Source organism: Pungitius pungitius, chromosome 8 (assembly GCF_949316345.1).
Source record: "Pungitius pungitius chromosome 8, fPunPun2.1, whole genome shotgun sequence".
Lineage (NCBI taxonomy): Eukaryota > Metazoa > Chordata > Actinopteri > Perciformes > Gasterosteidae > Pungitius > Pungitius pungitius.
This window is the reverse complement of record NC_084907.1, coordinates 13,368,057-13,381,663: the sequence shown is the minus strand read 5'-3', so window position 1 is coordinate 13,381,663 and position 13,607 is coordinate 13,368,057. Positions and strand designations below refer to the sequence as shown.

Genomic DNA, 13,607 nt, shown 5'->3' with positions numbered 1-13,607 from the left:
TAATCTAAAGAAAATTATAATAAATAAATATACAGTCAAAAGTTTGGACACACTTTCTCATTGAATTGAATGAGAAAGTGCTCCCGCCCCCTTGTATTATTTCACGTCATTGTGCGCGTGCCTATGCAACAGCTGGATAAGGACATGTGGGCGGGGCTTAGGTGCATCCGGTGCAGAAGGGAAGGCTTTCTCCTCTTCGGCTGAGATGCGCAGCGCTCCGACACGGCGGAGGACGCGAAGCCGCTTGTGAATTATAACTGGGAAACGAAGCAACCATGGACGACGCCCCCCCTCCTCCCACCCCACCGTGCCCCCCACCTCGTATGATGCAAAAGTAGCGCACGTTTAATTAATTGCGGCTCTCTACTTGGGGAAGGAGATTTGGTCCCGTGGTCACGCGCAGGGATGTTTTTTTTCGGCTTGCTTTCGCTACAGAGGACCATGGAGACCTCCGAAGACATCGGTCATGCTCTCTGGTAAGAAGAAGAGGACGAACATGTCCTTCTCCTCCTGCCTGGGCGTATTTTATGATCAGCACCTAGTGTATCTGCCAAGAAGAGAGAAAAATAGCTCGGCCTATGTAGGACATCACAGGACGTTATTTACTGTGTTTTGGTTTGTTATTCCAAATTGGACGCGCGTGCATGTGCTGTAGCCCTGTCAGTCAGTGACACACCTGCGATATTGTTATCAGCCGTCTGTGTCTATGCAGATCTGTGCAGGGTGGCTGCAGCGTCAGAAGCCGGGGCTCTGATGGGGGGGGCACACATGCTTTTTCTCTTTTTTTTTTAATGTGTAAATTGGATGCAAGGATGGACCGTTTGAATTACAATCCCGTGTGTGTCTTTCGTTTCGCGCGGTGATCCGTCGCACTGCACATATTGTTTGTTCCGCACCGTTCAAAAGACAAATAGCCAGTAATAGCGAGACCGCGACGGCGGAATCCGCGTGAATTTTCAATGGGCAGCATGGAAACACTAACTAATCTGTGTCATGCTTCTCGTGGGGGGTGGCTACATACAACTTCCCCCTGTTACTGCATCGTGGTGGAGCTCTAATAGAAGCAGCACGCTGCTGTCTGCTGGGCCTCATTGATTCCACTGTTCTGGCGGAAGTGCTGCTCGTTCCCATGCAGCAGCCCTCACCCCCATTATTAACAGATTCCTGAACATGGATGTCTGTCTGGATCTAAAAAAAACATCAAATGGGTAGTGTGTGGGGGTGAGGGGTTGGTTGGTGCCTTGAGGGTGATTTCCGGTTAGCCCGCCCCTTGGTGTACCTGGGAAACACCTCTCTATTTTCAGAAGATGTTTCCCACTTTGCTGCTCAAGGGGTTTTCCAGGCTGCTGATCCTTTTCAAGTTTTTTGGGTTGATGTGTATTTTGTGGTTGCCCACTGCAAGGGGGGGTTAAGTGTCGCATAGGTGATCATTCATGCTGGGACGGTGGTGTCTGCATATTCTAGGAGGGTAATGGCATATGTGGGTGTTAGTTTTCTCCCCTAGCTCCACTTCACTTGAAACTTTTCTGCTACAGGTACCGAGGCTGAATTCCCCTCATGCATTAATCCCTATGCATGAGGAGCAGTGTAAAATAACTTAAGTGTCTCATTCGTGGATAATTGATCCAGGCATACAAACTACCAGCCCTGAGGGTTAGGGACAACATAGGTCTACCCTCTCTGCCACAGCCAGCCCACTATTTAATCAAGCACTCCCTGTGCTTCTCATGCATTCAGTCAAAAACCATTGACTTTGTCCCAGTTTTGTTACGCCAAGGTGACACTGGTCCTTTTATGATGCCCTTAAGACACAGACTGACACCAATTGAGCGTCTGGGTCAGTCGTAGTCGATGGGCGAGCATGTAGATTTAGGGTGTGAAAAGTCACACACTCGCCCCCTGCTCTGCATCCAGAGCCTTTTAGCAAACCCCTTTTTACTCCCGCATTTGCATGCGTTTAAAATGAAAATGCGCTTTTGGCCTCTTCCAAATCTCCTTGGTTCTTAGTGTGTGAGCTCAGGGAATCAAATCCCAGACCTTATCTAATGTTGGAAAACACCAAAGCGACAGTGCTCTCATTTAGTGGATTAGAAAGACAACTCACCGACATTTATTCTGTCGGAAAAGAACACACTATAAAATAAAAATAATCAGATCAGGCTGTAGTTCATGGATGCAAGGCTGTGGCTGCACATCATAAGCAGCCTTGGACTCCCTCCCTAAACCAAACATGGTGGATTACATCCACAGTGTAACCGAAAAACAACAACATGGGAATACTCACAGAAATCCCTTCAGGTGTTGCCGTGCAAAGGGAAAATGCGTAGTAATAAACCCCCTGGCCGTTCGCTCCGCATTCCTTTCTTTATTACTCCCCCCCCCCCCCCACACACACACACTCAGCTTAGCAGAATTCAGGTGGATAGCTTCGTTTCACTCGCTGCGGGTGTGAGCGCCAAGGCCCCGGGATTGGTCAGTCGGAGCTAAGCTGGCCTGCCGAGCGGCGATAAGCGTGTCATAAATCAGTATTTCATAGATACATAGAGCGCGAGAAGAGATGATATTAGTGTGGGGGCAGGAGATGGGGGTCACCTAACCTCCCATTAGCGCTCCGCAGTCCTTTGGTCGGGCTGGTGAAGGTAACCAGTTGTGTGTCCGGTCGTCGCCTCATCTCTTTATCGGGCAGAAACCTGTATCGTATTCCTCTTATTTCCTGAGGTCAAAACCATTTGGATGTCAACATTTCAATTCATATTTCTCATCATTACAACTTACAAACCATGCTCTTTGTTGGACGTTGAAAGGCAGACAAAGCCAGGTTCAGAAGCGTTTTCCAGGGTTCGCCATTTCTTGTGTGGAAGATTCAAAGCGACACACTGCCATTGGCCGAGTTTCTTTTTATTTTTGGGCTCCTCTTCCGCATAGGCGGCAGCGGCAGCTGAGCCAACACCAACGGCGACCACGAGGGCCTCACAGCCTCACCTGTCCGTTGAGGGATGGAGGCGTTGATTCAGCTGCTCTCCTCCCCCTGCCACTTGCAACAGATGTGAGGCTGTTGCATCCACTGTGCAGACGTGCCGTACTGTAAGACATGAATATATCTGTTATTTAAATGTTGTTGACAGCAGCAGCCTGTCTCTGGCGCACTTGGGCCAGATAAAAGCTGACGAGAGAGAGAGAGAGAATCTCTTTAAGAGCCAGAAGGCGTCATGTTCGTCATGGGATGAGAAAAACGGTTATAAAACCGTTGCTTGTAGGAATTAAGCTTAGCTATGTTGTGATCTAGTATGTAGGACTTCTAATCTGAAGGGAGAGCGGTGCCGTGGGCGGGTGTGGGAGGCTTTGGACCCGTACCTCCCAGTGCCTAAATGTTCCGTCCCCTTCGGACCTGAATATTAAACTCCTCGCTGATTTGCATTCGTGTGATGCGCGCCTCGCTCTCATCGCTCTGCTCATGTTTTAATCAGCTCCCACAGTGCTATCTGCCCCCCCCCCCCCCACCCCCAACACACACATGCTCAAGCAACACGTGTTCGACAATCGTCTCGCCTTCCTGTATTCACTTCTGTTCTGAAGCGTCCTTTGATGCCGCTCCCCGTGACTCTCTCTCTCTCGCTCTCCACCTCTCTGGAATGCGATGTAAGGTACCTCTACCTTACTGTACCTCTGCACACATCTGTAGGCCAGATGTTCATGCAGTAAAGCACTTGACTTCAACCAGTCAGAGCGCTGATCCTCTCAGGTGTGTTATTCTAAACCCTCTGAGTGCTTTGATGTTTGTCTGCCGCTAAGCACTCGCTCCATTGGTGGGTTTTGTCTTTGCAGATAGTCATAAATGGTGGCCTGTATTGTGATGCCATGCCGTTGTTTCTCTGTTGGCCTCTTTTGCGTTTCAGTAAAGCTTTTTTTAACTATTGCTGCTGGCTTGCAACTCCATTCATTTCCTGTTTAGGCCAAATAAATAGCAGCAGCTGCCAATGGATCTTTTTCACAGAGAGCTCGCCAACTGCATACGTCTTTGGATAAACTAAAGTAAGAAAGTGGTGTAACAGTGTAACAATTGCCAAACAACAGACAAAAACGGGACGATGTTAAATGCTTATAACGCTGTTTTTTTTAGCAGCAGTCAGGATGTGTTGACTGTGATAAATTGCTGCTGGGTTACAGGACCCTGACACTTTTTATTCCCATAGAGAAGTACGCAGAGTTTGACTTATCTACCTGCCACATTAGCTGCTGGTCATACCAGACCAAGTAGCAACAAAACCCCTGAGAGAGTGTAGATAAAATGAACTTTTCATTTGGAAGATGGAGAATGAGACTATTCCCTTTTTAAAAGCTACATTGTAAAGCTTTAAATGATTGTATTGTGTCAGAAATCAAACACCACTGAGCCTGGAACACTGAAGCCATTGTTTTTTTCTAAAGAAACACATTTTACCGAGTGAAAAGGACAGTACCGAGCTTCCAAGCAAACCTTTTGCTCCTTGGACAAAGCCATTTGTCAGAGGCTTGGCAGCCTTTTGGCTACAGCTGCCCGGGGACGAATGCAAAGGACTACCGAATGTCTCTGTCCGTCTCCTCCTCTCTGTCTCCTCCTACTGCTCAGCCTCGATGTCCAACATCCAACATACACAACTCTGTCAAGTACATTCCCGGGAGAAGGTCCATCTCCGTATATTAGATTGACTTTAAATGTGATTATCCTGGACTTCGGTTTTAATGGGATTCATGTGATGAGCCTACGTGTGTGTGTGTGTGTGTGTGTGTGTGTGTGTGTGTGTGTGTGTGTGTGTGTGTTTGTGGCATGTGCGCAGCGGGCCTAACTCTGCCATTTGTTTGTGTGAAAGTCCCCTACTTGTATTTCAGAGGTAGGTCAAGCATGCCGGGGGTTTTCACACATATACCGGAGCAAACAGCAGCCACTGGATCAGTTCCAGGACGCAAGCCAACGCAAACAAGTGGTTTGAGTATGTCTTCAAACACACGGCGAGCCTCTTTCTTAACATTGTTTGAGTGAGGGAAACAAGGGAAACTAAACTCTATGTCTTGCTGATAAGCAAAAAGCCCGGTCACTCAGCTTTGAGACCGCCGCTTAGGGTAAGTGATGGATACACGTTTCCTTGGAAAAGATGTGAATGCTGGCAGAGGAAGCCTCTGGACGGATCATTTCTGCTTCAGCACTGGAGGCCTTCCCTCTAGATTTGTGGGTTGAATGGAGTCGTTTTGTGATTTACTCGACTGGCAAGGCGGTGGTTTATGGCAGCGATTTGGGAGCGCTGGTGAGTGACTTTTGGCAGAAAAAGCGAATCGCTATTTTTGGATGTCAAGTCTCTATTGGGCATTAGGGCAGAGGCTTTGTTCGTAATGAACCTGCATTATGTGGAGAAAAGTGCACATAAAAACATTGCTCGCTCGCTGCAGCCGAGTGAAGGTGGTATTTCTCCTGTCTGAGGTTTTTGTCTTCACGGGCCTTATGTAAGGCAACTAATTCCCTCTCAGTACAACTGTTCCATCTGCTCCAATTTGTAAGAGCTGTTGAAATGCAGTGAACACAATTCCATGCAAAAGCAATTTGATGTGTACAATGATATTTATGGCAGTAGGAAGCTGCGCTGGCCTCTCTTCTGTATCTGTTGAACGAGTGAGACATAAAGCACTCGGTTTCTGTCCATACATTATTCATGTTACTTATCCTGTCTCATTTCCCTCTCTTTGCAAATTAGTTGGTCACTAATTGCATCTGAGAGCTACATTTAGAGTATTACTGACTTCCAGAATGCCTTAAGGTGCAAGTTAAGTCATGGACGGACTTTAACTGATCTCTTTCTATTCTATAAATGTTCAGTGAAACCGGACGAATATTTGACATTTTATAAATGCTTTATTATTAAACCTTTATACGACGTCAAAGAGGTCGGACTGGACTGAGGCCTGAGCCAGTTTAGACAAAATCCTGTGTAACATATGTTGCCATAAACAGCTTCTGGTTCTGAAGATTTATGTATTTTTTTTACAGTCCCAGAAAAAATGTAAATATTTTTCAGGTTAAAATTAATTTAATTTGCAATTGTTTTTACATTTTCAAGGATGCGGCTGTAGACACCTGAAGAGAGGTCCATAGATCCCTCTCATGGAGGGACATCCATGCTTATCTACTGCTGACTTGCTAGAAATGCAACTCCTGACTGTAGACTTAAAGAAAACACAACATGTCAGCAAATCCACAAGATTAGAGAGAGAAAAAAGTGTAAGCTTTGAACACAATCTTGAGTCTCTGTTGCTTTTTCTACAGGTGAGGGCGTGGCCAGGAGCGAGAGTTGTAAAGTCCCCAGAACCACCTCACATGGAGGTCAAAGGACATCTGATCACCTCCATGGGCTTGGGGGCTCCTGGTGAGTACTGATGACTTCTCAGAGTAAACACGGGCACTTTCGTGTCTGGACAAGCCTGGAATGGCTTGTGTTGTTTTTCTCCCTTTCGCACAGAGAAGGAAAACAAAAGTGTTTTTCTCAAGGAAACTGCCAGCTGAAAAAACAACTGCATGTGTGTGAAGCCCTTTTGTTCACGTGCTGCCTCCACAGCTGTCCGATAACCTTATCAGAGCACTGTGGGAAGGTCAGCGGCCACCATATTGGTAGAAACTAGACACTGGGAAACTGTAGAAACAAAACACCGATTTCTTTTAGTAATTATTACCAAATGTTATTAATAACATTGTCAGCAAATCCCCCAAAACACAAGAACGACGTGTTAGTCCGCCGATAAACCTTCTGACTCCACTACCACGTCTGTGGCTCCCACTGAACAGAACACAGCACGTACAGCAGGACGGACCCAAAATAAACCACATTTTCCTTGTACAAGGCGCCGAGGAACATGTGACCCGGTAGGACGGCGTGGCTCATTGTTGAGTTTTTAATAGTTTCGGGACAACAATGGAGCCCCCTGACACAGAGGAAAGAGGTATACCAGCCTTTGGATACACTGACTGAATACTGTATTTAGGGCTGGTTCGGCTCTTATCCGTGGGAAATACAATAATAATAGAATATTGCCAGCCTTAAACTAAAAATAATGAATTGCTCCCAAAAATGCATCTCATCTTTACTGTGCGGCACAGATGTCGGCGGCTGCCAGGACAGCAAGCTGCAGGCTGAGAGGGTTGCAGCTCTGCAGGAGAGGAAGCAGGCGCTGGAGGCTCTCCTCAACTCCAGGGTGGGAGAGCTCAAGCACGTCTGTTTGCAGGAAGCCGTGAGTAGCTCGCCACTCTCTTTCCGCGTGGCACCCACAAGGGCTTGATGACTGCAGTTTGGAGCTTTGGTTACTTACTGTGTTTTACCAAAGCGACTGCAGCATATTACAGATTACATAACAGGTTCTGAAAATGTTGACGCAAATAGCAACCAGTGTTTTTTTCTTTCGCTCCTATACAAATGGGTTGTATATTCTTGTTTGCTTGATTGCTCCAGGGAAGCTGTCAGCAGGTCTTAATGTAGTAATAGCTGCCTCAGTTTTTCTCCAGCATCTATTTCAGTGCAGTCAACTGTCTGAGGGCTGGGTTTTATTGAGACTCGAAGTAATCTGTTAAGTGGTATCATTTTATGGAACACTTTAAGCCTCGCAGTCCAGTGAGAAGATGGGTTTTAGTTACTGGGGGCTAATAAATGTCCTCTGCAGGAGCTAACTGGGAAGTTGCCACATGCTTTTCCCCTGGAGACGGGGGAGAAAGCCCCACCGGTGCAGCGCAGAGCTGGCCTGCCGCCCAACGCCAAGGCGGAAGTAAGTCAACACCTTGAATGTCAATTGTGTTAACGCGGCAGCTCAACCGCTGTGTGTACTCGAGGTCTAATGTGGCTTTCGCCCCCCTGAAGGATGAGGCGGCCCAAAGAAAGCAGATGAAGGCCATCTTCACAGGTGCTCTGTACCGACATTCGGAATCTGACCGAAACATCCCAAATAGCAAGAGGACAGTTCACCGGGGGTGTCACACAGGTACGCTCTCCAACCATACTCCCACTTTAAAGACATGTTACATATCGGATGTAAATGAACGAAAACAAAACTGCATTGTCATTCACAGTCATGCTGTGGAAAACAAATATAGCTTTACATGCATGTTAAGATTTTGTCTTGCATTCTGCGCGACCTGAATGGTTGGTTGTCTTGCAGAGGACGCCGTCATATCAGAGAGTACGAGCTCCATGTCCGATTCAACTTCCCATGACAACGGTGAGTCGACTGAATACAGGCTGCCCGGCCCGAGAACGTCACTCAGTGGGTGGAAGACTCATTTGCACTTCTGATGGAAAGACACCTAATATGAACAGCCTGTCACGTTGCAGCACTCTTGTTGTGCTTCTAATGACAGCGATCATGGCGCCTCTGTGGGGGCTCCATTAAACGCTAATGTCTCTGTTTGTTTGTTTGTTTGTTTTTCCTCCTCCCAAAAGAGTCGTCTCCCAGCGTGGCGGCCGACCAGCGCTCTCTGTCTCAGCCGCGGCTCACAGTGGGCAGCCCTGACCACAGGATTAGCAGGAAGCTGTCACCGGTTGAGATCTACTACGAGATGAGGACACGCCGCAACTCTGTCACCAGCTCCGTCAGGTACTTGAAGCGGGCCCACGCAGCCAGCTGTGTTTGGTGTGTCTGAGAGCGCTATGTTAATCGCCATCATGTTTATTAGTGGCCGACAAATGCCGAGTACATCCACGTCCTACTGTGTTGCTCCCCACAGCCCGGCTAACTCCTTACCAAGAAGTGCATCCAACATTGAAGGCAGAAGTGTTCCAGCTACTCCTCTGCTGGCCCGAACTGCACCAATCAGCGTCCACGTCAGGTAATGTGTGACTCAGCGCCGCTTCCGTGTGACTCAGCACGACGATCGGCTGCCTCCGGCTGTGATAACTGTACGTTTGGCGATGGCTTAATGACTTAGTTAAATGCAGACACAGAGTGAGGGTTGTATCAGCGATTAGTGTGATATTCAGCTCCCACCAAGGGGCTTGAGCTCATCCTCTGGTCTTAAAGCAGACAAATTGTGTCCCCCGTTAAGTGATTTTGTGTGAAATACAGTTATATGGTTTTAACTAGAAATGCTGTCCTCACGCCAGCTGTTGTTGTGCCCTAATGCTTTAGGTCGGAAGCGTCGGGTGGCGGTGGGTTAAAGCAGTGGTCGGGCAACCTGGATGCGCCCTATATGATTCCGCTGGCCCAGGAGGGCACGTCCTCTGAGCGCCGAGGCTGCCCTTACAGCTCCCGGGCCAGGCGCAGCAACAGCTCCGAGGCCCTGCTGGATAGATCGAGCCTCCCCGACGACCCCGCCCCCAGAAACGGGATGCCCCCCAGAGGAGGGCCCTACAAGAGCTCGGAGACACTGACGGATGGCAAGCTGCGCCACATTCACCTGGGCAGCCCCGAGAGACATGCTGACGACTCCGTGGACCAGGCGAAGATGCGTCTGTCCATTGGAGACAGAGGGTCCGGTGGCGGCTACAACGAGCTGTTGATGGACTACATCTGGGGCAAACAGCAGAGGATGCAAGTGCAGCGGCACCTGTACCAGTCTGCAGGCAGGGTCTGGCAGGACATGTCCTCTCCTCGCTCCTCCACCGCGGCGGTGCCCACCCACGCCAACGGCTTCTCCCACTCCCAGGTGAACCTCCCCAGCGCCGCACCTCCTTACAGCCCCATGGTCCTCCGAGGGTCCCAAGCGGAGCTGCGCAGGGTCAAAGTCACCCGAACCAAATCGTGTGGACCCTTTATTCCGCTGCAGCAACATCCCCAGGATGCCATCCTGCTCTCGGCATATGACTCTCCCCTCCCTGCCTCTGGCACCACCACCACCTCCTCCATCCCCAACCTGCACCCCTACCAGGCCGAGCTGTCTGGGCCCTCCTTCAGCCGCAGACCCCCTCCGTTCTCTCTTCCGACCCCAGAAGACTCGACGCGCAGCTTGCATAAAGCCCTGGCTCTGGAGGGACTGAGGGACTGGTACCTGAGGAACGCCCTCGGCTATCCTTCTGCTGCCCCGAAGGGCCACGAGGCGGGGATCTCGCGCATCTCGCACCCTCACCCGCTGGTGCACCAGGCCCAGTCAGTTCAAGGGGAACCGGCCAACCTCCAGAAGTCTCAGATGCCCCAGTCAGCCAGCTTCCACGGTCACCCGCTGCATGGAAGGTCAAAATTGTATTTTTCTTATCGCTCCGTTTCTTATAAAGTGTTGTCAACTGCTCCAACAACAACATTTTTTACCAAAATGTTTTGTCAGAGCACATTTTGTTAGATTTAAAATACCAACATGTTTGTTTGCAAATCCAGTCACTTACTATTAATTTGCTAAAACATCTTTCTCACTGGCGTTCCATTCCCTCAGCAGAGGAGGGTGCTATTATTCTTACTTTATCCCGAGCCGTCCCATCTATCTTCCCGTGACCTTTATAACTGTGCTTGTTTTATTTTTTGTTTGTGTTGGTGTTTTCGAATGGTCAGCATTATGTGCTGCTGTCCGCCTTAGCCAACATCCAGACGGCTCCTCATTACTCAAAGGCGTCCTTGAATTGCCTTGAGCTGGCCCTTGAGAACCAGCAGTCCCATGTATTCACAAAACTTTGATGACTCAACGGATAGAATGTGCATTTGCATTAATGAGCATCTTTAATTAAAACCCAGATCTCCCCTCTCCTTAATTTCACTTGACAACTGATTGTCCCCATGATTTGTAGTTTCATATCCTGAAAACCTGCACTTTTTGCCTATTGGTAACGGAGCGCTGTATTGATTTGTCTCCTCAACAGGTCGATGGAGTTCTCTCTCTATCAGGACACTCCTCATCCAGAGATGCAAGAGGTGACCCCAAAGGAACCCAGTGCAGACCCAGGCACCCTAGTTTGAAGCAGCAGACACACACACACACACACACACACACACACACACACACACACACACACACACACACACACACACACACACACACACACACTGACCTGAGCAGAACAGTGTAGCCTCACAGAGACACTTATTCACTCAGACTCACATAGTCACAGAGTTGATATAATGACCTCAACAGCAAAGCAAAACACAGCAACCTCAGCAGAAAGAGACTTGAAAGAAGACAAACTGTAGCTGTACAGCGTGAAAAGGCCGTGGAAAGTTCTCCGTGTTCTAAAAGATCCCACCAGTATATGAACTTCAAAGCCAGTAGTCTCACGTGGAGGCCCACTGGAGTGTATTTATCTGATAACACTATGGTCATGCTGTACTCAATATATCAATATTTCTGGTTGAAAACAAGCAGCAAATTCCTTTCTGAAAAGTCTCCCAAGATATACTTTTTTACAGAATATATACAACTCTAAATTACTATTTTGTATCTTCTGAGATATAAAGAACAACTATATTAAAGAGGTAATTTATTGCTTATTGATCTTGTGATACAGAAAAATGTTACGTGAGCTCACATCATTTGAAAGTATTAAAACGTGCCAGTGAATGTGTGTTTGTAAACTATAACAAAGTCCGTCTTCATCTGCCGTTAATTCCACAGCCATATGTATTTTTCACGTTTGATAAAGGAGAGGGGCCGTGGACTGTAGTGTGTGTGTGTGTAGCAGACGGGAGTGCCTACATGTTTTAATGTCCAAACTAAACCTTGGTTAGAAACCTTTTTAAGTGCTTTCTAATAATCTGAAATACTAGCATTAAGCCTTTGTGAGCTTAGTCTAATCGAAAAAGTGAAAGCAGTTCACAATGTCACGACATGGTGGTATTTGGCATGATGTCATGTATTGTAATTTTTCTAGATTCAGCGTAGTGCTGGCCAGTAAATGTAGCTTCTTCTGTGCTGACCTTGAGAGAAGAATTAGACCAAACCTGAGGGCTTTTGTAAAACCTACTGTGAGGCAGTAGCACATGACTGTATGACAATAAGTTACTCATATAAAATGTGTCTTTTCCAGCATTTAGTTGTGGAGGATTTGAGTGTCGTATAGAGCACTTTATGAACATCTTAAGCCTTAATTCCCTTTGAAATTATAACCAAGAGAGTTGACAGGCTGTAGACTGGCTTTATCATTTAGGGAAAGAAATAAGGGGAGTAAGTTTTGTCTAAATCTACTGAAGGTCCATCCGGGAGTGAGTCTGTATATAATGGGATGTACTGATGTTTTATTCCTGTACTAACGATGTAATTTTTAAACTAACCATGATAAATGCTAAGTATTTAATCAAAATAAGCTCCCCCACTATTTAATTGGTTGCAAAGTGAGGTTTGCGTTGTGAACAGAGTAGCGCTGCTTCAGCTTTGAATGACGGTGTGAGCAGGTCTCATTCCAGAACATTTGCTAAGGAGGATACATGCCGGCTGATTTTTGTATTTGTAATGATTTCAAGGCATTTCACGTGCTTGGTTTGTGTAGCTCGGTGTCATAATGTATCATAAGTAATCCGTCTTAACAGTATTGTAAAGATCAGAATAATACATGAAATCCTCAAGGAAGCTGACAATAAATGTTTTTGTGTAGACGGACAAGTTTTGTTCCGCCATTTATTTCACAAGATCATTTGAATGTGACTCTCTTGTCATGGAGTCGTACGTGACGTTGTTTTCTGGTTCCTCTGATGTGTTCACATCCCGTCAGTGTCCAGCTTCATAGAGCTTTGTCCTGCTGGTTAAACTCTTATATCAAAGACCAAACTGCTGTGCACTTGGGGTCCTAAATGTATTTTTCATAAAATGTACTCTGTAAGTTGAAAAGGTATTTGGTGTTTAGCCAATTCATTCATTTTATATTTATTAACATATAACATTTTGTAGCTATTTACTGTAGCTCTTTCTCATCAGTGGGGAATTGGTAAAGTGTGTTAAAACGACTTCATTCAGCAGCGTGATGTGTTATTATTTGATTCTTATTTTTTTTTCTATTTGAATGCAACTATTTTCCTTTTTGCTCCTCTCTTCATACCCAGGTCTATGGAATAAAACTGAATAGGCCCTATGCTGTATGTATGAGACTGTGCATTCACTCTCAATAAAGTGTTATGTTGGAATGAATGCAGACAGTGTGAGCCGTGATTATTTATTGTAACACACACGTACTAGTGGTGCAGAGACTGTAAAATAGTGAAACTAAGTGGAACGCAGCACTTTAAAGTGGCCAGAAAATACTTACATAGTAATAAAAAGCTCTGATGATGAATTATGTATCATCATCAGACCACTCTGGTGATGGTATTGAAATTATAGAAAAGATGTGTTTTTATTATATAACTATCGCCTACAGGCAACCGCAAAGTTAAAAAAATTCACACCTTAAAATTTATTTATAAAGTAATGATGAAGGTTGGTCCATGATATTCCTGAAACTTGTATATATAATAGAGTTGGTTCCTGTTAAAGAATAGGTTTGAATTAACCAATAAAATACATTTTTGTTTAGTTAATATGTCATTAAGTATGCGTTTGAACTGTCTTTGTTGCTTTTTCCTTGTTTTTTAGTTATTATTTAGTATCTCCACTAAACCCTTTGAAGCTAAAGATTAAAAAATATCTGTTAACAAGACACTCCCAGCGCTGTTAAAAATAAATAAACTAAAATTATTTTCCTATT

At 46.2% G+C, this 13,607-nt stretch overlaps 1 protein-coding gene across 2 annotated transcripts; it reads left to right on the top strand.

Annotated features, from left to right (window-relative positions):
* The first annotated feature begins 154 nt into the window (after positions 1–154).
* Positions 155–13,051, top strand: ccdc120b (coiled-coil domain containing 120b). 2 transcript variants are annotated; one of them, XM_037447934.2, is made up of 10 exons: positions 155–476; positions 6,296–6,395; positions 7,124–7,254; positions 7,681–7,782; positions 7,875–7,995; positions 8,173–8,232; positions 8,454–8,607; positions 8,687–8,839; positions 9,139–10,179; positions 10,797–13,051. In XM_037447934.2, the coding sequence occupies exons 2-10, from the start codon at positions 6,347–6,349 to the stop codon at positions 10,891–10,893; spliced, it is 1,908 nt and encodes a 635-aa protein (XP_037303831.2). In that variant the 5' UTR covers positions 155–476; positions 6,296–6,346; the 3' UTR covers positions 10,894–13,051. The 2 variants fall into 2 exon arrangements, with proteins under 2 accessions (XP_037303831.2, XP_037303832.1); XM_037447935.2 differs by having other exon boundaries at positions 156–476; positions 8,738–8,839.
* Positions 13,052–13,607: the final 556 nt, after the last annotated feature.

Bases quoted from the DNA above. Each gene is read 5' to 3' on its own strand.
- ccdc120b (XM_037447934.2), top strand. From the start codon at position 6,347: ATGGAGGTCAAAGGACATCTGATCACCTCCATGGGCTTGGGGGCTCCT. The intron at 6,396-7,123 runs GTGAGTACTGAT...TGTGCGGCACAG, and splicing joins CATGGGCTTGGGGGCTCCTG to ATGTCGGCGGCTGCCAGGAC. The intron at 8,233-8,453 runs GTGAGTCGACTG...TCCTCCCAAAAG, and splicing joins TTCAACTTCCCATGACAACG to AGTCGTCTCCCAGCGTGGCG.